General features: G+C 37.8%; 2 protein-coding genes and 1 pseudogene across 2 annotated transcripts in view; 2 read left to right on the top strand and 1 right to left on the bottom strand.

Annotated features, from left to right (window-relative positions):
* The first annotated feature begins 2,597 nt into the window (after nucleotides 1-2,597).
* LOC141573166 (transforming acidic coiled-coil-containing protein 3 pseudogene) lies at nucleotides 2,598-3,670 on the top strand (annotated as a pseudogene).
* Nucleotides 3,671-4,807: 1,137 nt separating this feature from the next.
* On the bottom strand, nucleotides 4,808-6,431 carry LOC109460384 (protein LDOC1). Its single transcript, XM_074340284.1, has one exon. The coding sequence runs from the start codon at nucleotides 6,144-6,146 to the stop codon at nucleotides 5,748-5,750; it is 399 nt and encodes a 132-aa protein (XP_074196385.1). The 5' UTR covers nucleotides 6,147-6,431; the 3' UTR covers nucleotides 4,808-5,747.
* A 194-nt stretch (nucleotides 6,432-6,625) lies between these two features.
* The window catches only part of AKAIN1 (A-kinase anchor inhibitor 1), a 104,454-nt gene continuing 85,369 nt past the window's right edge, over nucleotides 6,626-25,710 (top strand). Inside the window, exon 1 of the mRNA XM_019755766.2 lies at nucleotides 6,626-6,931. Coding sequence (XP_019611325.2) covers nucleotides 6,814-6,931 — 118 coding nt within the window. The 5' untranslated portion in view covers nucleotides 6,626-6,813. The remainder of the gene's footprint in view (nucleotides 6,932-25,710) is intronic.

Below are 25,710 nucleotides of genomic sequence, written 5' to 3'. Positions count from 1 at the left end.
AAAATCCCACAGAAGTTATGTCAAAGTCAAAAAGGTATTCCTTAAACCCTCAAACCAGCATGCTTGATAAAAATTCATACTTTTTTTTATAGCAGATTTCTATGTAGATGATTTGTGAGTATTTTGTTGAGAAAGTGGTGATTATCATGAGTCAGCATCAATTTAATTATAAACATGCCTATCGAGTTAAACTCATTTGTTTCTGTAGAATTACTGGCAAGAGAGATGGGATAGATGCTTAGTGTATCTCAACTTTAAGTAATTTGACCAAGTCACAGGTAAACACATAAGTAAAATGGAGAAATATGACCTAGATGATGGTATAATGAGATGGAATTGCAGTGTTTGAAATTGTTCCCAAGCATAGCAATCTGGTCTCTGCCTACTCTCTAACAGCATCTCTAATCATCATGCCTCCAATTTTGTTGAACTACCTGCACTTCCCTAAATGTATCATATTCTCATACCTCTGGGCTTCACATAAACTGGACCCCTGCCTAGACCACCGTTTTTCTCCCCTTCCCCTCATTCCTACTTATCCTTTGTATTTCAGCTTTGGCAACTCTTAGGAAGCCTCCTCTGACTCCCTGTCTTAGTCAGCTCAGGCTGCTATAACAAATACCATAGAGTGGATGGCTTAAAGGACAAACATCTATTTCTCACAGCTCTAGAGGCTGGGAAGCCCAAGGTCAAGGTGCTGGCAGATCGAGGGTCTGGTGAAGGCTGGCTTCCAGGTTTCCAGAGAACTGTCTTCTTGTAGCATCACGTGGCAGAGAGCAGAGAGAGGAAGCAAGCTCTTTTGTCTCTTCTCATGAGGACTCTAATCCCATTTATGAGGGCTCCAACTTCATGACTTAATTACCGCCCCTGCCCATCCCCCCCAAAAAAATTTCCAATTTCTAATACCAGTACATTGGGGGTCAGGACTTCAACATAGGAATTTTGGAGAGACATAAACATTCAGTCCGTAATATCCTCCTGAGGCTGAGGTGAGGGGCACCCCTCTGTGCTACCACAGGCACCCTCTTCCTAACACCCTACTGCATTGCAGGCTTGCCTTCCCAGTCGTAAGCGACTTGAAAGTCAGGATTGTCTTGCTTATAGTTGTGTCCCTAGTATACCTAGCACGTTACAGGATTTATAGTTTTATGATGACTAATAACGTAAGCACCGCATGTTATAGGGACCCTTGCTGCCTCTTTCCAGACCTTACTAATGGTTTGGAAAATATAAAACAAATTTACCACTTTTGTAGATGATATCAAGTAGGGAGAATGATAGAATTAAAATTCAAAAATTCCAAAAGACTTCAACAGGCTATAAGAATAGGGTGAAACAAACACGGTAAAAGTTCTAGGGAGAAATTTAAAGTTCTACATTTCGTTTCATGCTGTGCAGTCGTTCTCAAAGTGTGGCTCTGGCCAGTGTTGAGGAAATAGACTTAAAAACAAAATCTCTTGTCAACCTAGAAAACATCGCTACAAAGATAACAGAAAGAAAATAGTTTAATTTTGAATAGCTATTAAACAAGAATGTGATGTGTGTCACAGTAAAATCACTAAAGAAAGAGACAGCAAAGACTGAAAGAAATCTCACCCATTTAGCCAGGCAGATGAAACCCATTACATCCATGTTCTCAAGATAAATGGTAACCAATTCTTAAGACGATGAATTGTTTTCATACAAAGGAAAAATAAATTTTGCGTATCTTTATGACAAAAGGTAGGTTTGCAGTTTGGAGCCAGGTGCCTGCTGAAGTTAGGCTCTTAGGAAACTGGGAGATAGGGATGCTATTTTCCTTGATGATTATATTTCAAAGTGAAGGCTCCGGTCCCTTTCAAAGAGAAATTCCTGGATTGTAAAATAGGCTTATTTTGCCTTTAAAAGGGTTTCCATACATTTCAAGAGGCAGAGAGCAAGGCTACAATAAGTTACAATAAATTTTCTAAAATGCGTTTTTTTTTTGCACCAGGAAGAAATATATTTATTTCTAATTTGTTTTACCTGTACACCAACAGCATCGGCATCACTTAGGAACTAGTTAGAAATGCTAATTCTCACCCCACCTAGACCTAGTTAATCAGAAACTCTGGAGATAGGGCCCAGCCATTTGTGTTTTGTATAAGCCCCCTGAGGCAATGCTGATGCTCCCTAAAACTGGAAAATCATTGTAGAGAGGTGTTGACAGCAGGCCATTTTAAAAGGATCTAGGGAAGATGAAGGATTTTATTTTACTTTAATTAATAGTTATGTGAAGTTTGAGTTACATAGGTAGTCATCTGCTCTGCTAGCACATTACCTTCAATTAATTGGCAAGAAGTTAAGATGTCTGAAATAAAAAATTAGATGAATCTTAGTTTAGCCAAGACAGTAAATCTTAACAACTTGTATCATGGAAATAAAAGCAAAAGCGTTATAAAAAAAATTATGTTCATTTGGTTCTAGATTGCAGTCTCTAATTTAATATATGAAAAGTTGCCTGATTTTTCTGGTAAATCACAAAATGCTCAAGTAAAGCCATACAAGCCAAACTGAAGAGAAACTAGAAAATTGTGCAGTTTTTTCACATGGAGTCCTTCTTGTGAATCTACTGGAGAATGAATCTATCCTTTATCACTGCTCCTCAATTTTTATGCAAATTGAATCACTTGAGGATAAAAAGACACCCTTAGGGAAGACTCTTGAGAGCAGTGGGTGAGGAATGGTGGATTCTTCCAGTGGATTCTTCCGGTGGATTCTTCCGGGTGCATCAGTTCACACAAGCAGTCCAGGCAGTGAGCCCCACGCCCTTCTCAGCATGGGCCAGAGCCTGCCATGGACCTCAAACAGATGAGCTTCAGAGCCCCAGCTGCAGTTCTAGGCACTAGGCTGAGATGGATTACTTGGAGCAGTTTGAAACATCCTCCTATGAGTCTACTTTGAGAAAAGTCTTTTGTACGTCACATTTGACACACTACAGAGACACCTAATAAACTGGTTTCTGTGGCCCCGGAGACAAACAGCATTCATAATGCCAAGCCTTCCTGAGGAAGTCCACCTAAAGCAAGGCTGGTGGCATTTGATTTCTTAGGAGTTTTGGATATTCCTGTGATGGACTCTCCCCCAGGTCTCCTCGGTCTGTTGGCCTGCCTCTGTCCATTGATCTCTTTGTGGATGTACTGCAGTTTAGCCAGAAGGACCTGGACATGGCAGTTAAAGCCATGCAAATGGAGAATCTAGAATTGCAAAACCAACATGAGGAGCTTCACGTGAAATGCCTAGAGATGGGGAAATGATACACAGCTTTTTAGAGACTGTACCCCAGGTGATGGAGGAGGCTCAGAAACAGAAGGAGCTTGCCAAAGTTGAAATCTAAGTTTGAAGAAGAAGGATCAACTAATTATATACATGAACGCCATGAATACATTTTTCTCTGATCTTTTCAAGGGATTCGAGGGCATAAAGAGGGGATTGAAGGCAATACCAAGAATGAAGAATGGCTGAAGTGTATTGAGGATTACATACGAATTCAGACAGAAGGTCAAAGACACCAAGCATGAAAGGCCCGAAGAGAAGAGAAACGCAATCTAGCAAATGAGGAAATTGCTCAGGCCCAGAGGAAGGTCCCAGTGGCCTACTGGCCGTGTAGGACCAGATGAAGAAACATTCCCTGGAGGTCACTCAGTAGAAGACTAAAGAAAACAATGAGTCGATCATAACCTGTTATGACTTCATTTTAGATCTGGAAAAATCGGATGTGGAAGTCATTCACCAGTGACCTCTCCACCCCTTTCTCTCCGTGTAAGTCTCCGTGTAAGCAAGCCTCACATACTTTCTTCTCTAATTTTTTCTTTTGGAGATTTAAGTGATCCTCAACAAAAAAGACACAGCTATAGGAAATTAAGTATGAGATATTTTGACTTCTGAGTTGCTTTTTTCATGCTGTATTTAACTTATTAAGTGTTGATACTGACCTTTCATTAGAAAGTTTTTATATCCTATCAAACATGTGCTCTTCTGAGGTTTATTGAAAAAAAATTTGGTGCTATATCCTATAGGTTTTTTTACTGTGGGAAAAATACTGCTTTGAAATTATCAGCCAATAGGCCCAAGATTCAGTTTATTTTGTTAGTACACATGCGCTGCAAAAGTGTGGTATATAAGAGATCACGTTGAGGGGCCGTTTCCTATGAACTACTGTAATGTTAACCAGCAATAATAAAATAATTGCTATAACCTGTCTTTACTCCCATCTTACAAAAATATAATTAGGTTTTTCCTATGGTCCTCAGGTATATAAATTGTCCATGAAGGAGGCAGTAATGAGTTTTCTGAATATGAAGATGTCTAACTGAAAGATACAGCGGTACCTCGGTTTTCTAACGTAATCCATTACGGAACACCATTCCAATTTTGAAACGTTGGAAAACAGCCGACAGCTAGGCCTCTTGCACTCAGCGGAAGCCGCATGACATGTTCGACTTCTGAGGTGTGTTCGAAAACCGAAGCATTGACTTCCGGATTTACGGTGTTCGTAAACCAAAATGTTCGTCAATGGAGACATTGGAAAACCAAGGTATTACTGTATTTCTGTGAGACTATACTACCAGATATGACAAAACCTATGGACTTAAGGAAACGCAGTTGTGGATTTTTCTTCTTAGAGGGTTTCAAAGACCCCTTTGTTTAATAGGCGGGGTCAGATCCTTTAATTCCCCTTCTTTGGCCTCATCAGAGAAGCACAGAATTTTGAACCACATTTTAATGATCAAGTAATGCCTTTCATTACATAAGAAAAACTGAGACCAAGAATGTAAGCTACAAAAAATGAGTGAGCTAAGTCATTTAATATAAAGAAATAAAGCCAAGTTCAAAGAATGCACCATCCCCATTTTTTTGCCACCAGTTACATGCATTTTTAGAAACACCATCTTCACTAAATTCATCAGCAAACATAAAAATTGCTCAAGTGGGTTTTCTGTCTCCTTTGTAAGCTGCATGTTTTCAACATATATTTTAAAACTATGGGGTGAAAAGTTAAAAAATAGCCATGAAAGAAGAATCAAATATGCCATTCATTGCACACAAAAGCATTTTACCAGATATCAGAATATACACTTAATAATTTTTTCTCAAAATAAACTTGTGTTCCTGAGGACACAGACTTTCACTTTATTCATCTTTGTTTGGTAATGTAAGACATATATATGATAATATAAGACATATGTATGTTTAAAATTTATAAATCTTTTTGTCATGTATTGTCCAGTACCTGAATTTCTCTGACCAAAAAGCACAATCTGTGAGATTCTTGTGATTTCAAAACAGAAATGGAGTATGTGGAAAACTGTTCTTGGGGGGAGAAATGTCAAAATTTGGCTGCCAGGCACTCTAACCCTGGAAGCTGTTTCAGGGCCTGAGCTATCCAGATCAGTGTCCAGGGTGTGGGCAAACTCAGGCACTTCCTAGGTTGCTCCGATTTTCAAAGACCGTCAGCAACATCTTCAGAAATGGCAAGTGGTGTGATGCTGGGTGGTTCACTCAATTTCTAACAGGTTCCCAGCCTTTGGCTGGGTTGCTGGGCAGAGCGCAAAGGCAGTGGGGTTGGGTAAGTACAGGCGGCCGCCAAGTTTTCTAGCAAGGGTCAGGGCCCAGCAGCTGAGAACTAGCGAGTTCCTTGTCAATCAAAGCCAAGCAGGACCGGGTTTGTGGGGAGCACAGTGGCTCGCAGTGGTCCCACCCGACACGAGGGGTCCCGGCTGCGTTTTCTACCCATTCCTGCCAAAGGCACGTCTCAGCGCGTCCACAAAGTCCTCATAATGACCTAGGATGGGGCTCTCCCTCTCGATGTAAGGGACTACCCACTCTTCTGCCGCCCCAGAGAAGCGGCTGATTAGAAATGCCACCTTTAGGGTGTCGTTCGAAAACCTGGCCTCGAAGAACCTCATGTACGAGGCCGCTTGGATCAAAAACTCTGGAAGCTGGGCGGAGTCACCTTTAAACGTGTCAGGAAAAGCCACGGGGCAGGCCGGCGGACGCACCTGGGCCAGCAGGTTGGCTTTCTCGCACAGCAGCCGCCGCACCTGGTCCATGAGTTCGTTGTTTTCCCTGCGCAGGGCATGGTTCTGGGTCAAGAGATCCTGCATCATCACTGCCAGCGCGTCCATCACCCGCCGCAGCGCGCCCTGCTCCCCTGGGGGCTGCGTCCCTGCAAAGGCGTCATCGGAAGTGCGTGTGGGGATCGGGGGCGGGCCCGGCGTTGGCGCTGGCCGATCTGCACAGACCAGGCTGGCCTAGCTCCGAGTGCCGGTGGGCAGGGTCGCCGGGACTATTGGCCGGAGAAACGACAGCGGCAGCTCTGAAGCAGGCAGGCGGGAGAGCTGGAAACCTAGACTAGCCGGGGCGCGAAGCTGCGGGACAGAGCGTCGCCATCGGCGGAGGAATCTGACTTCGTGGCGGCGCACACCGACTTCCGGAAGGCTTTCGCCGCGGGGCGGGCCCGCAGGTGCTTAAAGGGAAAGCTGCCGGCCTAGCAGCCTCGCGGGCTTGTGAGGCGGAGGTTAATACCGCTGCTCCCGAAGGCGCCCTATAGTTCTAATGTTTTTGAAGCTCCTTATACTTCGCTGTTCACATGTTGTTGTGTCCAAGGCCTCACAGCTACGAGAAGGCAATTCTAATGACGCCCGCTGTGCCTCGAGAGTAGGCTATTTCGTGGGGCTTCCAACCTGACAGTATGCTAGCTAGGCACCTTAAAGAATCTCATCCACCCCACCGACCCCAGTTCGTGAAGCCTATGTTTTTGTTTTCATAAGGACAAAAGTCACTTCAGAGAGTATGCAGACTTACTCGGGCTACGAAGGCGGTGGAACAGTGGGAGAATGCTTCATAAGTGTCAGGTCTTTGAAGATGAGCTTAAACATCAGGAGATGGGCAGAGTCCTTAGACAGGAAAGGTACTTGTCTAGATTAATGCCGTTTATATTTATATTAATGAAAGGAACAGATAACATCTGGTCACTGCTTCTCTCCTGTAGTAAGGCTCTGCTCTGACCTCCTTCCTACCTAAGTAGTCTCGTTTCTTCCCGTCAGTGTGCTATGCTAGTCGAAGAAGACTTCAGTTGTCTGTGTGTGTGTGTGTGTGTGTGGCTGCAAACAGCAGTTTGTTAAGTGATCACCAGCGGCATGTTGCCTTACCGAGTGGACGAACCAAGAACCATTGTCAGGCTCTGGGACCTCGGGTCTTTGTTCCACTATCCAAATTTAAGGCACTCAAAGATTGATCCCGTGGACCCTTCCATGTTAAGAACCACCTGAGGTAAATCTGTGGGTAGCAAATATCAGGAGAGGATATTGCTGGGTAATTCAGGGACTAAGAAACTCAACATCTTGATGAGTAGTAGCATTCACTTTAAAGAATATAATTTTCGGCGTTTTAGAGATGAAAACAACTTCTGCCAGCTTTCTTTAGTCATTTACATTGATATGATAGGTTTTGATTGTGACTTTTTAAATTGATTTTATTGATTTACTTTTATTTGGTATTTTACTGTCGGAGGCTACTTTGTATTAATAAAATATCTTTCCTAATGCAACTGCAGGTCATATATTGTGTTAAAAATACTTTCAAAAGCAAAATACCAAACTATTTGCTATCAATTATTTAAAATATATATACCTCAAGAAAAAAAGTTATACAAGAAAAAAGTGTTTATCGTTGGGTGGTAAAATTTTTACTTTATATGTCTTTATTGTAGAACATTTTTGAAGTGACAATTGATTTTATAATTAAGTAAAACAATAAAGTTTATTAAAATTAAAGAAAAAATTTAAGGAAATATAAAAGAAATGCATTCTCTTTTTAGCATATTACTTATCTAAAGGGAATTTCTGAAACTACAAAGGATGAATGTAGAACTTAATCGAAACTGCATTTCAGATCTCAGTCTTAATCTGAAGAATCTTTTTTAGCTAAAAATGATTCATTTTTGGTAAGGAAAAAGATAACATCATATTTAATTCATCAAAAAAGAGAAAGCTATTTACTGAGTCTGTATAATTCAGGGAAGTTCTCGGGAGCTACAGATAGTATCAGAATGTCATTTAAAGTTTCAGAGCCAAAATGAACTCTTGTTCTCAATAGGCAATATAAAATTAACCCAAATACAAGACTGGGCAATCATGCTCAAAACACTCAGGATGTACCTGTTACTAACTCATAATAGCAACATACATTCTTTAGCATATATTACATAATACATTTAAAAATTGCTAGGTATATGATAGATGCTCAGTACATATGTAATGTATATATTTAAATTATGAAACTTTATACTAAACACCTCTGAATCTATGATCCAGATTAAGACTTAGAATGTTAAATTTACCGTGTGGTCCTCCCCAATCTCATCATCCCCAAGTTAAACAGTATCCTGAAATGGCTTTTTAAAAAATATGGTTTTATATCTATACATGTATATGTATTTGCATAGCATTGTTTATTTCTGAGCTTTATAAAAATAGTATCAGACTACTTTATATTTCTGCACCTTCCTTCACTAATTCAATATTATGTTTCTAAAATTTCTTCAAGTTTTGTCATTCATGTAGCATTAGTTCATTTCTTTGTATTGATAATATTCCCACTGTATGAATATATCATAGTTCAGGCCCATTTTCCTGATAATGGACATTTGGATTGTCACCAGCTGTTTGCTGTTGCAAGCAGTAATATGATTATTCTTGTACATGTCCCCTGGTTCACATGTTAAGAATTACTTTAGGGTTTATATATAGTAGAGTAGAGGGCATGAGAATGTTAAACTTTACAAGATAATGCTACATTGTTTTTAAATGGTTGTACAAATTTATACTTTCACAAACACTTGGTATTTTCTTACCTTTTAAATTTGCCAATCTAGTAGGAATAAAATGGTATCTAATTGCTTCTTTTAATTTACATTTTCTTGATTACTAATGTGTTTGAGTACCTTTTCATATATTCTTTTGACCATTTAGGTTTCTGACTCTGTGCCGTGCTTGTTAATGCATTTACCATGTTTGGGGAGGTCATTTTTTTTCCTTACCAATTTATAAAAGTTCTTTATATAGTCTGGACACGATCTTCTTCTTGGTTATATGGATTGAATATGTGTTCTTCAAGATTGCAATTTGCCTTCTTACCTTTTTTGTGTGTCTTTTGATGAGCAGAAGTTATTTAATTTTGTTAAATTTATGCATCTTGTGTTTAACATTTTTAAGTGTCTTTTAAAAAAATCCTCTCTCAATCCCAAAGTCAGAAAAATATTTTCCTATACATTTTTCTAAGTTTTAAAGTTTTACCTTTTCAATTTAAGACTTTATTTGGAATTGAATTTTGTGAGATAGGAATCCAATAGTTTTTTCTTAATTACTGATCATTTGTTTCAACAATATTAAACAGCCTCTCCTTTCCTCACTTATTTACTGTGCCATCTTCCTAATAGATTAAGTTCCTATATATGTTTAATTTATCCATTTGACTGTACTTCCACAAATACCAAGGTGTCTTAATTTATAGAGCTTCATAATAAGTTTTTATATTGGGTAGGATAGGTCCTGTTCAGTCTTACTGGTCTACTTTAGGAGAATCTTGGCTATTCTTGGGTCTTTGCCTTTTGTATATTTTTAGAATCAGTTTATTGAGCTCCTATCAGTCTACTTTACCATTCCGACTTCTTTTAAGAATTTCTCTTTGACTTTGGGGCTGAGGTTTCACTGCAAAGTGTCTATGAAAGGATTTCTTTCTATTTAGTTTATTTAATAAATTTACTGCATCCTGTATCTGTAGATTCCTGACTTTGGTTCTGGAAAATTTCCAGCCATTATATCTTCAAATATTGCTTCTCTTTCATTCTCTTCATTTTCTGCAGCTAGGTCTCATATTAACCGTGTGTTAGACCTTATTACAGCTTCTTTTTCTTATCTCAGCTACCAGATCCTTGTTTCTCTCTGCTACTTTTGGGTAAATTCTTTGAGTTATCTCATTTCACTAATTTTCTTTTCAGTTACGTTAAATCTCCTGTTTAACCTATCCATTGAATTCTTAATTTTGACAATTATGTTTTTTATTTCTAGGTTTCTTTTAAAAAAAATAATTATTTAAAAAATAAGTCTAGCTATTTTGACCATCTGATGTCTTTGGATATAGAAATTATAACAGGCAACAACTCTTAGTTTCCTGGTCCATGTCGGTTATTAGATGGTAGAGCCAGAATTAAATTCAGGTCTGCTCGACCTGACTCCAAGAGCTGTATCTTTCAATTACACTAGTGTTTTCTACACTTCAGTCATATAAGTAGCACTTTCATGGTTTTGACAGGTAAGTAATGTATTTATAATTGGTTAAATAAATGAGTATATGCATTAATATGTTAAAGCCCTTCCTTAGAACAGTGCCTAGCAAATAGCAAATCCTCAATAAATGTCAATTATTATTTTTAATATTTTTATTTAAATCAACTTTATATTTTTTAAACTTTACATTTGCCTTATCCTAAGTAATATTGTTTGTGACGTTATAGTTTTGATGTCTAATTTGTATTTATTTTAATAGTTGAAGTCATATACTTATTAAAAATGTTTACCCACATATGAAGTCTGACAATTAAGTTCACGAACTCATCCTAGAAAAAGTGATACATACCTCATTGCTGAATATCACTACAGTCACCTTCGAAGTACTCCCCGTGGGGAGTTACACACCGACGCCAGCGCCTAGTCCACCCTTAAAAGCAATTTTGGAACTCTTTTTCTGGAATGGCCATCAGAGCTGTTGTTGTATTACCCTTGATGTCCTGACTGTCATCAAAATGTCTTCCTTTCAATATTTCCTTTATCTTTGGGTAAAGAAAGCGGTCATTGGGGGCCAGATCAGGTGAGTAGGGAGGGTGTTCTAACACAGTTATTTGTTTACTGGTTAAAAAATCCCTTACAGACAGTGTGCCGTGTGAGCTGGTGTATTGTCGTGATGCAAGAGCCATGAATTGTTGGCAAAACGTTCAGGTCGTCTAACTTTTTCTTGCAGTCTTTTCAGCACTTCCAAATAGTAAACTTGGTTAACTGTTTGTCCAGTATGTTCAAATTCATAGTGAATAATCCCTCTGACATCAAAAAGAAGTTAGTAACATTATTGCAAAAAATTCATGAACTTAATTGTCTGACTTGTTATATTTCAAAAAAATATTTTGTATCATCATTATTACCTGTACCACATAAAAACGCAAATTTAGCAGGCACTCAATAAACTCTGTTTGAATAAAATTTTCTTTAATTTTGTTGCTATACTAAAGAATAGTTAGTAGCTAAATGTTCATCTCCTGTCTGTGTGACTTAGAGCAATTTAACTTTTTCATACCTCAGTTTTTCTTCTTTAAGTTGAATGTAGTCATGTATACTTAAGTTTAAAGGAGGTATTGTATATAAAACTTTTAACACAATATTTGATATACAGTAAGGGCTCAAAATGTTAAATAGCATTGTTACCTTATTTTAAAGTCTCCCTGAGGAGAAATTCTAAAACTTCAGGACTTAACACTTGAATAATTCTACTGGAAGTTAATAATCTATATAAGAGGTATTACTTCAAGGATCTTTTTTTTTTTAAGACTTTTTTTTGTGGGGGAAGGGGAATGGACTTCATTGGGGAACAGTGTGTATTTCCAGGTCTTTTTCTAAGTCAAGTTTTTGTCCTTTCAATCTTAGCCGTGGAGGGCGCAGCTCAGCTCCAGGTCCAGTTCCTGTTGCTAGTTGCAGGGGGCACAACCCACCATCCCTTGTAGGAGTTGAACCGGCAACCTTGTGGTTGAGAGTCCACTGGCCCATGTGGCAATCAACTGGCAGCCTTCGGCGTTAGGAGCACGGAGCTCCAACCGCCTGAGCCACTGGGCCGGCCCTCAAGGATCTTTTCTTTGTGCATAATTTTTAAAAATTGAGGTGAAATTCAAATAAAATAAAGTTAACCATTTTAAAGTGAACAATTAAGTGGCGTTTAGTACATTCACAATGTTGTACAATTTTATTGCCCCCAGAGGAAACCCTGTGCCCATTAAACAGTTGCTTACCATTCCTCCCTCCTCACTGCTCTGGTTACCACCAATTTGTATTCTGTCTGTGTGGATTTTCCTTTTTGAGGTATTTCTTATAAATGGAATCATACAATATGTGGCTTTTTGTATCTGGCTTCTTTCACGTAGTTTATGTTTTCAAGTTTCACACATTGTGGCATGTATTAGTACTTTGTGCCTTTTTATGGCTGAATAATAATCAATTGTAAGTATATACCACTATTTGTTTATTCATTCTTAGATTGATGAACATTTGGGCTGCTTCCATCTTTTGGCTCTTGTGAATAGTAAGTACTTCTTTGAACATGTGTATATGTGTTCTTGTTTGAGTACCTGTTCTCAGTTCTTTTGGGTATACATAGGTACCTAGTGGTGAAATTCTTTTTTCAATGGTAAATCTATGTTTAACTTTTTGAGGAACCACAAAGCTATTTTCCACAGTGGCTGAACCTTTTTACATTCCCACCAGGAATGTATAAGGTTCTAAGTTCTCAACATCCTTGCCAACATTTGTTAGTTTCCATTAAGGAAAAAAGGTATAGCCATTATAGTGGGTGTCAAGTGGTACATCATTTGGTTCTGATTTGCATTTTCCTCATGACTAATTATGTTGAGCATCTTTTCATATATATGCTTGTTGGCAATCTATATATCTTCCTTGGGGAGATACCCATTCAGATCCTTTGCCTGTTTTTAAGTTGGTTTCTCTGTCTTTTTGTTGTTGAGTTGTAAGAGTTATTTATACATTCTGGGTGTTAGACACTTGTCAGATACATGCTTTGTAAATATTTCCTCCCATTGTGTTGGTTGACTTTTCACTTTCTTGGTAATGTCCTTTGATGCATAAAACTTAAAACTTCGTCCAGTTTATCTATTCTTTTGTTGCTTGTGCTTTTGGTGTCATATCAAAGAATCCATTGCTAAATCCAACATCATTAAGACTTATCCTTATGTTTTCTTTTAAAAGCTTTGTGGTTTTAGCTCTTGTACTTAAGTTGTTCATATATGTTGTTAATTTTTGTCTATGATATGGTGTTAGAGGTCCAAGTTTATTTTTTTCCTTATGGATATTGAGTTGCCTCAGCATCATTTGTTGAAAAGACTATTCTTTGTTGAATAGTCTTGCCATGCTTGAGAACATCAATTGGCCATGGAATTATAGGTGTATTTCTGGACTCTCAAATTTGTTCCATTGAGCTATATCTATTTATATGCCAGTATCACACTGTTTTGATTACTGTAGCTTTGTAGTAACTTTGAAATCAGGAAGTGTGAGTTCTCTAACTTTGTTCTTCTGTTTAAGTATTGTTTTGGATACTTGGGGATCCTTAAAATTCTATATTATCTTGATGATTGACTTTTCCATTTCTGAAAAAAAGGCCATTGGAATTTTTTTTTTTTTTGTACTTAAGCTGTAACTTTATTTCTTTCTCCTTTTTTTAAAATTAAAGTTTATTTGGATGACAATTGTTAGTAAAGTTACATAGGTTTCAGGTGTACAATTCTGTAATACATCATCTATGTATCACATTGTGTGTTCACCATCCAGAGTCAGTTCTCCTTCCATAACCATATATTTGATCCCGTTTACCCTCTTCTACCATCCCTCCCCCCCCCTTATCCTCTGGTAACCACTAAACTGTTGTATGTGTCTGTGAGTTTTTGTTTCTTCATTTGTTTGTCTTGTTCCTTTGTTGTTTTCAGTTTTATATACCGCATATCAGTGAAATCATATGGTTCTTGACTTTTTGTGTCTGACTTATTTAGCTTAGCATAATAATCTCAAGATCCATCCACGTTTTCGCAAATGGTACTATTTCATCTTCTCTTATAGCAGAATAGTATTCCATTGGGTATATATATACCACATCTTCTTTATCCAGTCATCCATTGAAGGACACTGGTTGTTTCCATGTCTTAGCCACCTTTATTTAAGGTGGCCATTGGAATTTTGGTAGAGATTGCATTTAGTCTGTAGATCACTTTGCATAGTCATCTTAACAATATTACATCTTCAGATCCAGAACAAAGCATAGCTTTCCATTTGTTTAGGTCTTCTTTAATTTCTTTCAACAATGTTTTATAATTTTCAGTGTACTGTGTGCTTGATTAAACTTATTCCTAGGCATTTTGTGGTTTGGGATGTTATTATAAATGCAATGTTTTCTTAATTTCCTTTTTGGATTGCTCATTGCTGGTATGTAGAAGTACTGAGTTTTGTGTGTTGATCTTGTACCCTTTAACTTTGCTAAATTGATTATAATAATTGTATGTGTGTATCTGTGTTTGTGTGTGTGTATGTGTGTGTTCTTTGGAGTTTTCTATGTATAGGATCATGTCATATGCGAATAAAGATAGCTTTACTTCTTTTCAATTTGTATGCGTTTTATTTAACTTTCTTCATAATTTTTCTGGCGAGAACTTCCAGTACAATAGAACAAGGGAAAAAAGTCGGCATTCTTGTCTTGTTTCTGATTTGGGGATGAAAACTTTAGTCTTTTGTTTATTGATTTTTTTTTTTTATTAAATTTATTGAGGTGACAATTGCTAGTAAAATTACATAGATTTCAGGTGTACAATTCTGTATTACATCATCTATAAATCCCATTGTGTGTTCATCACCCAGAGTCAGTTCTCCTTCCATCACCATATATTCGATCCCCCTTACCCTCATCTCCCACCCCCCACCTCCCACCCCCCTTACCCTCTGGTAACCACTAAACTATTGTCTGTGTCTATGAGTTTCTGTTTCTCAATGTTTGTCTTGTTCTTTTGTTGTTTTGGTTTATATAATGCATATCAGTGAAATCACTCGGTTCTCTGCTTATTCTCTCTGACTTATTTCGCTCAGCATTACACTCTCAAGATCCATCCATGTTGTCACAAATGTTCCTATATCATCTTTTCTAACTGCCAAATAGTATTCCATTGTGTATATATACCACAACTTTTTTATCCATTCATCTATCGAAGGCCATTTTGGTTGTTTCCATGTCTTGGCCACCATAAACAAAGCTGCAATGAACATTGGAGCACACGTGTCTTTATCTCTAAATGTTTTCAGATTTTTTGGGTAGATACCCAGGAGAGGGATTGCTGGGTCATATGGCAATTCTATTCGTAATTCTTTGAGGAACCTCCACACTGCCTTCCATAACGGCTGCACCAGTCTGCATTCCCACCAACAGTGTATGAGGGTTCCTTTTCTCCACAGCCTCTCCAACATTTGTTACTATTTGTCTTGTTGATGATAGCCATTCTGACTGGGGTGAGGTGATATCTCATTGTGGTTTTGATTTGCATTTCTCTGATGATTAGTGATGTTGAGCATTTTTCATATGTCTATTTGCCATTTGTATGTCCTCTTTGGAGAAATGTCTCTTCAAGTCCTCTGCCCATTTTTCAATTGGGTTGTTTGTTTTTTTGTTGTTGAGTTGCATGAGTTCCTTGTATATTCTGGATACTAGCCCCTTATCGGAGGCACTGTTTGCAAAAATCTTCTCCCATTCAGTTGGTGGCCTCTTTATTTTGTCAATGGTTTCTTTTGCTGTGCAGAAGCTTTTAAGTTTCATATAGTCCCATTCGTTTATTTTAGCTTTTACTTCCATTGCCTTTGGAGTCAAGTTCATAAAATGCTCTTTGAACCCAAGGTCCATAAGTTTAGTACCTATGTTTTCTTCTATGCAGTTTATTGTGTCAGGTCTTATGCTTAAGTCTTTGATCCATTTTGAATTAACTTTGGTACATGGTGACAAATAGCAGTCCAGTTTCATTCTTTTGCACGTGGCTATCCAATTCTCCCAGCACCATTTATTGAAGAGGCTGTCTTTGCTCCATTGTATGTTTTTAGCTTCTTTGTCAAAAATTATCTGTCCATATTTATGTGGTTTTATTTCTGGGTTCTCAATTCTATTCCATTGGTCTATGTGTCTGTTTTTCTGCCAATACCATGCTGTTTTGATTATTGTAGCCCTGTAGTACAAGCCAAAGTCAGGAAGTGTGATACCTTCATTATTGTTCTTTTTCCTTAAGATTGCTTTGGCTATTCAGGGTCTTTTGTGGATCCAAAGAAATCTGATGATTTTTTGTTCTATTTCTTTAAAATATGCCATTGGGATTTTGATGGGGATTGCATTGAATCTGTATATTGCTTTGGGTAATATGGCCATTTTAACTATGTTGATTCTTCCAATCCATGAGCACGGAATGTCTTTCCATTTCTTTGTGTCTTCTTCAATTTCTTTCAAAAATGTCTTATAGTTTTCAGCATATAGGTCTTTCACATCCTTGGTTAAGTTTATTCCTAGGTATTTTATTCTTTTTGCTGCAATTGCAAAAGGAATTGTTTTTTGTATTTCTTTTCTGAGATTTCATTGTTGGTATATAGGAAGGCAATGGACTTTTGTGCGTTGATTTTGTAGCCAGCAACTTTACTGTATTCGTTGATTGTTTCTAATAGCTTTTTGGTGGAGTCTTTAGGGTTTTCTATATATAGCATCATGTCATCTGCAAGAGTGATAATTTAACTTCTTCATTCCCAATTTGGATGCCTTTTATTTCTTTCTCTTGCCTGATTGCTCTGGCAAGGACTTTAACACTATGTTGAAAAGCAGAGGTGATAGGGGACATCCCTGTCGTGTTCCTGAACGTAGAGCAAAGGGCTTCAGTTTTTCTCCATTAATTATGAGATTAGCAGAGGGCTTGTCATATATGGCCTTTATTATGTTAAGGTATTTTCCTTCTATACCCATTTTATTAAGTGTTTTAATCATAAATGGATGTTGTATCTTGTCAAATGCTTTTTCTGCATCAATTGATATAATCATATGATTTTTGTCCTTTATTTTGTTTATGTGATGTATCACATTGATGGATTTGCGTATGTTGAACCATCCTTGTGCCCCGGGGATGAACCCCACTTGGTTGTGATGAATAATCTTTTTAATGCATTGTTGTATTCGATTTGCTAGAATTTTATTTACGATTTTTGCATCGGTATTCATCAGAGATATTGGTCTGTAGTTTTCTTTTTTGTGCTGTCCTTACCAGGTTTTGGTATCAGGGTAATGTTGGCCTCATAAAATGAGTTAGGGAGTACTGTCTCTTCTTCAATTTTGTGGAAGAGTTTGTGCAGAATTGGTATTAGATCCTCTTTGAAGGTTTGGTAGAATTCACTAGTGAAGCCATCTGGTCCCGGACTTTTGCTTTTGGGAAGGTTTTGGATGACTGATTCAATTTCGTTACTGGTGATCGGTCTGTTTAGATTTTCCAGTTCTTCATGGTTCAGCCTTGGAAGGCTATATGTTTCTAAGAACTTGTCCATTTCTTCTAGGTTGTTGAATTTGGTGGCATATAGTCCTTCATAGTATTCTTGGATGATCCTTTGTATTTCTGTGGTGTCCGTGATAACTTCCCCTTTTACGTTTCTGATTTTGTTAATCAGTGTCTTCTCTCTTTTTATCTTAGTAAGTCTAGCCAAGGGTTTGTCAATTTTGTTAATCTTTTCAAAGAACCAGCTCTTTGTCACATTAATTTTTTCTATTGTCTTTTTGTTCTCTATTTCATTTAGTTCTGCTCTAATTTTTGTTATTTCCTTTCTTCTGCTGACCTTGGGTTTTACTTGTTCTTCTTTTTCTAGTTCTTTAAGGTGTAACATGAGGTTATTTATTTGGGAGTTTTCTTGTTTCTTGAGATAGGCCTGTAATGAGATAAATTTCCCTCTTAAAACTGCTTTCGCTGCATCCCAAAAATTTTGGTAGGATGTATTTTCATTGTCATTTGTTTCTATGTATCTTTTGATCTCTCCTCTAATTTCTTCTTTGACCCAGTCCTTCTTTAAAAGTATGTTGTTTAGTCTCCATGTATTTGTGTTTTTCCCGCTTTCTTTTTACAGTTGATATCCAATTTCAAAGCCTTGTGATCAGAGAATATGCATGGTATGATTTCAATCTTCTTAAATTTGTTGAGACTGATTTTATGTCCCAATATATGGTCTATCCTTGAGAATGTTCCATGTACACTAGAAAAGAATGTATAGTCTGATGTTTTAGGATGAAGTGCTCTATAAATGTCAATTATGTCCATTTCATCTAATGTGTCATTTAGGGCTACTATTTCGTTATTTATTTTCTGTTTGGATGATCTATCCATAGCTGTCAATGATGTATTTAAGTCCCCTAGTATAATTGTGTTTTGGTCAATTTCTCCCTTTAGTTCTGTTAGTAGTTGCTTGGTGTGTTTCGGTGCTCCCTGATTGGGGGCATAAATATTGATGACTGTTATGTCTTCTTGTTGTACAGTCCCCTTCACCATTATGAAATGTCCATCTTTGTCTCTTGTTATCTTTTTCACCTTGAAGTCTGTTTCATCTGATATCATTATGGCTACACCTGATTTTCTCTGGGTACCATTTGCTTGGAGTGTCAATTTCCACCCTTTCACTTTGAGTCTATGCTTGTCCTTGTAGCTGAGATGTGTCTCTTGGAGACAGCATATGGTTGGGTTTAGTTTTTTGATCCAATCTGCTACTCTGTGCCTTTTTATTGGTGAGTTCAGTCCATTTACATTTAGGGTGATTATTGATATGTGAGGATTTCCTGTCATTCTATCTTTAGTTTTCTGGTAAGGCTGTGTCTCCATTGTTTCTTTGCCTTTTTGTTGTTGTCTATTATTTCTGTGTGGTGGTATTCTATGATGTTTCCCTCTGTTTCTTCTTTTATTTCAGTATATATTTCAGTTCTGGATTTTTTTGAGTGGTTACCCTTAAGTTTATGTAAAAGTAAGTTTGATATTTAGAGTATTCCATTATCTTCAGCACGCTTACTTTCTCCATTCCCCTATTCCGGTTCAGGCCTTTACTCTCCCCCTTGTTGAGTTTTGGTTGCCACAAATTGTCCCTGTTGATGGTGGTCGAATAGCCTCCTTTAGTATTTCTTGTAGTGCAGGTCGTGTATTAGAAAATTCCCTCAGCTTCTGTATGTCTGGAAAGGTCTTTATTCCTCCTTCATATCTAAAGGATATCTTTGCTGGATATATTATTCTTGGCTCATGATTTCTCTCTTTCAATAGTTTGAATATTTGGTTCCACTCCCTCCTGGCTTGTAGAGTTTCTGCTGAAAAATCTGATGATAATCTAATGGGCTTTCCTTTGTAAGTTACCGTCTTCTTTTCCCTGGCTGCCTTGAGGATTCTTTCTTTGTCGTTGATTTTAGACAGCTTCAATACAATGTGCCTTGGAGAAGGCCTGTTGGGATTGAGGTAACTAGGTGTTCTATTTGCTTCTTGGATTCGAGGGTCCAGTTCTGTCCACAAATTTGGGAAGTTCTCATCGACAATTTGTTTGAATATATTCTCTGTTCCCTTCTCTCTTTCTTCTCCTTCTGGTATGCCCATTATTCTTATATTGCTCTTTCTGATGGAGTCTGAAAGTTTTTGTATAGTTCTTTCATTTCTTTTAAGTCTCAAGTCTCTTTCTTCTTCTATCTGTGTCATTTCCAGGTTTCTATCTTCGATGTCACTGATTCTTTCCTCCATCTGGTCAACTCTACTACCTAAGCTGGTTATTTCATTCTTAATTTCTTCTATTGAGTTCTTAATCTCCAGAAATTCTATTTGGTTCTTTTTTAAAATTTCAATCTCTTTTGTAAAATGCTCATGCTGTTCTTTAATTGAGTTTCTGAGTTCATTTAACTGCCTATCTGTGTTTTCTTGTATCTCGTTGAGTTTTTTCAGAACTGCAGTCTTGAATTCTCTGTCATTTAAGTCACATATTTCTGTATCTTTAAGTGCCTTTTCTGGAGATTTTTCACTTTCTTTCTGAGCTATCTTGTTGCCTTGGTTATTCATGGCGATTACTGGTTTACTATTTCTCTTCCTAGACATCTACAGGAGTGACTTCTGCAACAAGTTGATAGGAAGAGGTCTTTCTTTTGTTTTCCAGTACTTGTTGGTAGAAAGTTTTACTTTTTCTCCGACTGCAGGCTTTTTTTGTTTCCTCTCTCACAAGGTAGTGCTATGTTTTCTCTGCACTATTCCAGCTTCTCACACACTGGGGGGATTCTCTGGGAGTTGGGCTTCTCCTCTGTTAATAGTTCGTCTAGGTCACAGGGCGCAGTGTCCCGGTGGGTATGCGGAGAGCTTTTGATGTTCCAAAGCTCTTCCAGCTCCTGATTCAGAGCCCGTATGTTTCAGCAGTTCTGTTTACTCCTGCAGGGATCTGCCCAGATCGGTGGGGTCAGGGGCGTGGTGAGCTGTGAGAGGTGGCCCAGAGCAATGGCGGCGACCACCACCACAGCCGGTCCTGCTTCCACAGCTCTCTCCCCTTTGACGGAACTAGTTGGGCTGTGAATTTGTGTTTGTGGGCCACAGTTCTCAAATATAGCAAATTTTCTGTTGTTTTGATCTGACACTGCTACTGTTTCGCTTCTAGCACCGGGCAGGTGGGGGCGGGGCGAGCTCTGGGAGGGGAGGGAGGGGGCGGCTAGTCTCAGTGCCTAAGGCTCCGTTCTCTGCTCGGCAGTGCGGGCTTAAACCACCGTTTTCAGCCTTTTTCCCTCAGTCTTTTCTCCTAGGTCTCTGCCGTGAGCGTTGGGTTCAGCCGTGTTATATGCTGTCCCCTCAGCCCTGTGGAGCCCTGGTGTAGCCCTAGCAGTCCGATCTCCTGCAGCTGCGGTAGTTCCGGGAAGCAGCGAGCTCGGAGCACTGAGCTGGGTCTGAGTCCTGCGCCCTCGCGGCTCCGTCTCCGCGCTCTTCTCCCTTTCCTCCTCCCCCCACTCGCGCGAATCTCCCACCTATAGGTGATTTCAGTCGGTAGTGGGCCTCTTCGTCTTGCCTGTCTGCTGTGCAGGGAGTCCTTTGTGGAGTTTTTGTTGTTCGATTCTTTGTAAATTCCAGGGAGCTTTACAGAGGCTCACCTTACTCCGCCATTTTTCCGGAACCTCTGATTTTTTTTAATCATGAAAAAGTATATGATTCTGTCAAATGCCTTTTCTGCATTAACTGAGGTGATCATGTGTTTTTCCCCCTCATTCTATTAATGTGGTTATAAATTGATTTTTATATATTGAACTACTTACAGATTCCTGGGATAAATCCCACTTGTTCATGGTGTACAATCCTTTTAATATGCCGTTGGATTCAGTTTGGTGGTATTTTGCTGAGGATTCTTACATTTGTATTCATAAGAGACATTGGTCTGTAGTTTTTTTGTTTTTGTTTTTGTTTTTCTTGAAGTGTCTTTGGCATTAGGGTAAAACAGACCTCATAAAATGAGTTAGGAAGTGTTCCTTTCTGGTCTATTTTTCAGAAGAGTTTGAGAAAGGTTGGTGTTAATTCTTTAAGTGTTTGGTAAAATTCACCGCTGAAGTCATCTGGTCCTGGACTTTGTGTTTGAAGTCTTTTATTTATTGTTTGCTTTTTTTTGAAACCACTGATTTAATATCTTTGCCTGTTATAGGTCTGTTCAGATTATTCTGTTACTTCTTGAATCAGTTTGGTAATTTGTGTATTTCGATGAATTTGTCTATTTCATCTAATTTATTGGTGGACAATTATTCATAGCATTCTTTCATTTATTTTTTTTATTTCTTTAAAATTGGTTGTAGTGTCCCCATTTTCATTTCTGATTTTAGTTCTTTGCATCTTCTCTCTCTTCCTTTCTCAGACTAGCTAAAGTTTGTCAATTTTCTTGATTTTTTTCTAATAACAAACATTTGTTTTCATTGATTCTCTCTATTGTTTTTTTTATTCTCTATTTCATTTATCTCTGCTATAATCTTTATTATTTCCTTCTGCTAGGTTTGGGTTTAATTTTCTCTTTTATTTAGTTCCTTAATGTATGTTATGATTGAATTGTGTTCCCCCTCCCCAAATTCATATTTTGAAATCCTAACACTCAATTTGACTGTTTTTGAAGATAAGGCATTTACGGAGACAATTAAGGTTAAATAAGGTCAGGGTGATTCTGTTTCGCTGGAGAATTCTGACTAATACATTCTTCTTTTATTCATTTCTAAATCTTCTTCAGTCAAAGGTATATTTATTGATATATTCCTATAGGAAATTGTCTTTCAAGTGCGTCCTACCAAAAAATTCCTTATAACAAATAAGAACAAGAACCATGCTTGTTTTTATTTTGTTTTTGTTCTACCAGCTTCTCTACATTTAAAAAGACTTAAGGTAAAATACATTGAATGACAGTACATTCCTGCTTTGGACAGGGACAAGGTTGTAGTAGAAAATGTTAAATGTATTAAATTTGTTCAAAGCGGGGGTGATTTTGCTATTGTAGGGATTGACAAGTCTGAAATCTGTAGGGCAGACTGGCAGGCTGAAGATTCAGGTAAGAATTGATGCTGCAGTTCTGAATATAAAGGCTGAAAGAGCAGGCAGAATTTCTGATCTGTTGGCAAAATTGGTTTTTGGGGAAACTGTTTTTTGCTGTTAAGGCCTTCAACTGATTGTATGAGGCTTACCCACATCATGGAGGGTAATCTGCTCACCTTAAAATCAACTGATTGTAAATATTAATCACATCCAAAAAATAGCTTCATAACAACATGTAAACTAGTGTTTGACCAAACAACTAGTCACCATAGTCTTGCCAAGTTGACACATAAAATCAGCTATGCAGAAATTTGATCATCTTAGAATATTTGAAGATATTAGAAGAGATGACCTAAACAAAAGTTGGCATTTATGAGAACTCATTGAATGTTTTATGAGTTGTTTTTATTTGACTCATAATTCTTTTAGAAAACAGGTCAAATCAGGAATATTTCAAAATAGCTACTTCCTTTAGACAAGGGGCATAACCATGCCCCTATCTATGAGATGTTAATCAGAATATATTTGAAATTGCTAAAAACAATTATGACAAAAGACAGTGTTACTATCAAATAAATGGTTATTTTTGTTGTCCAGGATGCACCCTTTATCACTTGCTCTCTCTCTTTGGAGGACAATTTGCAGTGACACAAACTGAGTCAGGAAGTAAGATGTCCCTGATGTCACACTGAAGACTAGCGAGACTCATAAATTACAGGGATGAATGGATGACCTATGGGATTAAGATAGCACTTTAAAATGGACATATTTTTCTGACAGATATCCTTTGAAGATAGTTATCCTGCCTCTTGGAAGGGGCTTTCTTCTGACATAGGCCCTATACTAAGGTCATGGTCCCTCTTGATCATTTGTCAGATGTTTGGAGCCCCAACTACATTCACCAATCCTACAGATTTGTTAGGGGCATTAAATGAATAATGCATGTGAAAGCATTTTGGAAGGAATGAAACATTAAAAAGTTGATACAGGGGCGGCCAGTTAGCTCAGTTGGTTAGAGTGTGTGCTCTTAACAGCAAGGTTGCTGGTTCAATTCCCATATGGGCCAGTGAGCTGCACCCTCCACAACTGGATTGAAGACAACAACTTGAGCTGAGCTGCCGCTGAGCTGCCCATGGGCAACTGGTTAGCTCAGTTGGTTAGAGCGTGTTCTCTTAACAACAGGGTTGCCGGTTCCCGCATGGGATGGTGGGCTGCGACCCCTGTAACTAGATTGAAAATGGTGACTGGACTTGGAGCTGAGCTGCACCCTCCACAACCAAATTGAAGGACAACGACTTGACTTGGAGCTGATGGGTCTTGGAAAAACACACTGTTACCCAATTAAAAAAAAATGATACAGGTAAGACATTGTCTTTACCAAAGAGATTATAAAATGTGTCAGAGAATTCATTAGAGGCCACTTTTTGGTTTTAAAGCTTTGTACAAAATTTAAATATATTTTGGCATTTTAGTTTGGGAGGCAGTTTGAATTTTCGAGCTTTCAGTTTAGGAAGGAAAACATTAAGGAATTAATTGAATACAAGGTTTTAATAATAGCGTCAATAATATGGCTTATATGACTATCAGTTTAACAAGGTTATTTGGTCCTTAAAAAGAGAATTCTAAGACCAACTGTTTTGGTTTATTATAAAAAACATTGTCATGAAAAATTTTGAGAAAGTATTGTCTTACCTTCTAACACCTCTTTTCTCTGCATTCCTTTAAATGCTGATATTTCCCATCCCAAGACTTCATCTGTTCTTCCTCTATACCCTCTTCCAATGTTATTTCAATCAGGACCAAGGCTTTAGTCACTTGTGTTTCAAAAATTTCCAATCCCATCAGCTCTCTTCTGATTTCTGGACCACTATTTCCAGCTGCCTGGATATGTCAAAAGAATCTGAAATTAAATATGGCCTAAGTTGAAGTCTTTTTCTTTACATCTATCTGTACCAGCTTCTGCTTCTGAATCTCTGTCTTGGCTAATGGCATCACCATTGTTTTAGTTAAGTTAACCCTAGCTGCTGGATAAATCCCAAAATCTTAGTGACTTAGCACAATAGATGTTTCTTTCTTACCAATGCCAAGTCCAATTAGTCAGAAGGGGATGTGAGCTTTCCTTTGAGGGGCGATGACTAACAGATGCTCTTCTTTTATCACTCTTTGCACTGGCATCCAGCTGATAGGGGAAGATAATGGAAGATATCTTAGAAGAGATTTTTCTTGATTTTATCCAGATCAAGTGGTAGAAGTGGTTCTCATCATTTCCACTCACATTCCTTTGACCAAAAATTAGTCACATTGCCACACCTAACTGCAAGGGAGACTGAGATATGTAATTTGACTGTGTGCTTAGAAGTAGGAAGGAATGGGTTTGATGGGAATGTAGCAGTATCTTCCATAACTCATCTTCCCATTCAAGTTAAAAACCTGCTCATCTTAGAATTTTCCTCTTTTTTAGCCATTAAGGTAAATAAGTAAATTACATCCCTCAAATCTATCCTATCCTTTCTATTCTTACTGCTATTATCCTATTCTGGACCTTGATGATTTCTTCCTCAGACTTTGGAATAGTTTTCAAAATAACACTCTTGATTGTGATCATTATATCCATCTTTCATGTTGCCAATGTTGTCTTTCTGTAATACCTAAATACTGATGTCACTCTAATGCTTAAACATTAAACATGAAGCCTCAGGATAAAATAAAAACTGGTAGGCTATCATTCAGGTTCCATATCTCATTCTTTGCCTGGTGATGCTCTACTTATTGCTTCTTCTGTGGTGCCTTCCTCTACGGTCCCTAATTCCTAAAAGAAGAATTAGTTGCTTCCTCAGTGGTGCTACATACCTCCAGAATAACTTATAGCACATGTTCACCAGATTATAAGCTCCACAAGGATTTGTTCACTGCTATATTTATAGGGTCTAGAAATCTTGGTACTTAATAAGTATTCAATAAGCACTGGGTGAATTCATTGCATTTTTTTGTGTACATATCTGTTGGCCATATTCAATTATATACCAATTAAATATGAAGAATATGCCTACTAATTTCTGAATCCCCTATGCCTGGCGCATGGTACACACTAAATAAATTGTTACTGAATTGGGTAAAACAGGTCTTGGAACACATGAGATAAAATTAATGAGGATGGTTGGCTTAACACCTAGCAAGATGGTTCTGAAAAAAGAAAGCAGTAGACATACACATGCAAATAACACCATTATTTCGGAAAAAAATTTCTGATTGACTATTATGTGTCAGGATTGTCCTAGGCACTAGGGCCACAACAATGAATAAAAACA

This window comes from Rhinolophus sinicus, linkage group LG09 (genome assembly GCF_036562045.2).
Source record: "Rhinolophus sinicus isolate RSC01 linkage group LG09, ASM3656204v1, whole genome shotgun sequence".
In the NCBI taxonomy this organism is placed as follows: domain Eukaryota; kingdom Metazoa; phylum Chordata; class Mammalia; order Chiroptera; family Rhinolophidae; genus Rhinolophus; species Rhinolophus sinicus.
The sequence above is the reverse complement of the archived record's forward strand: the minus strand, read 5'-3'. Positions and strand labels throughout refer to the sequence as shown.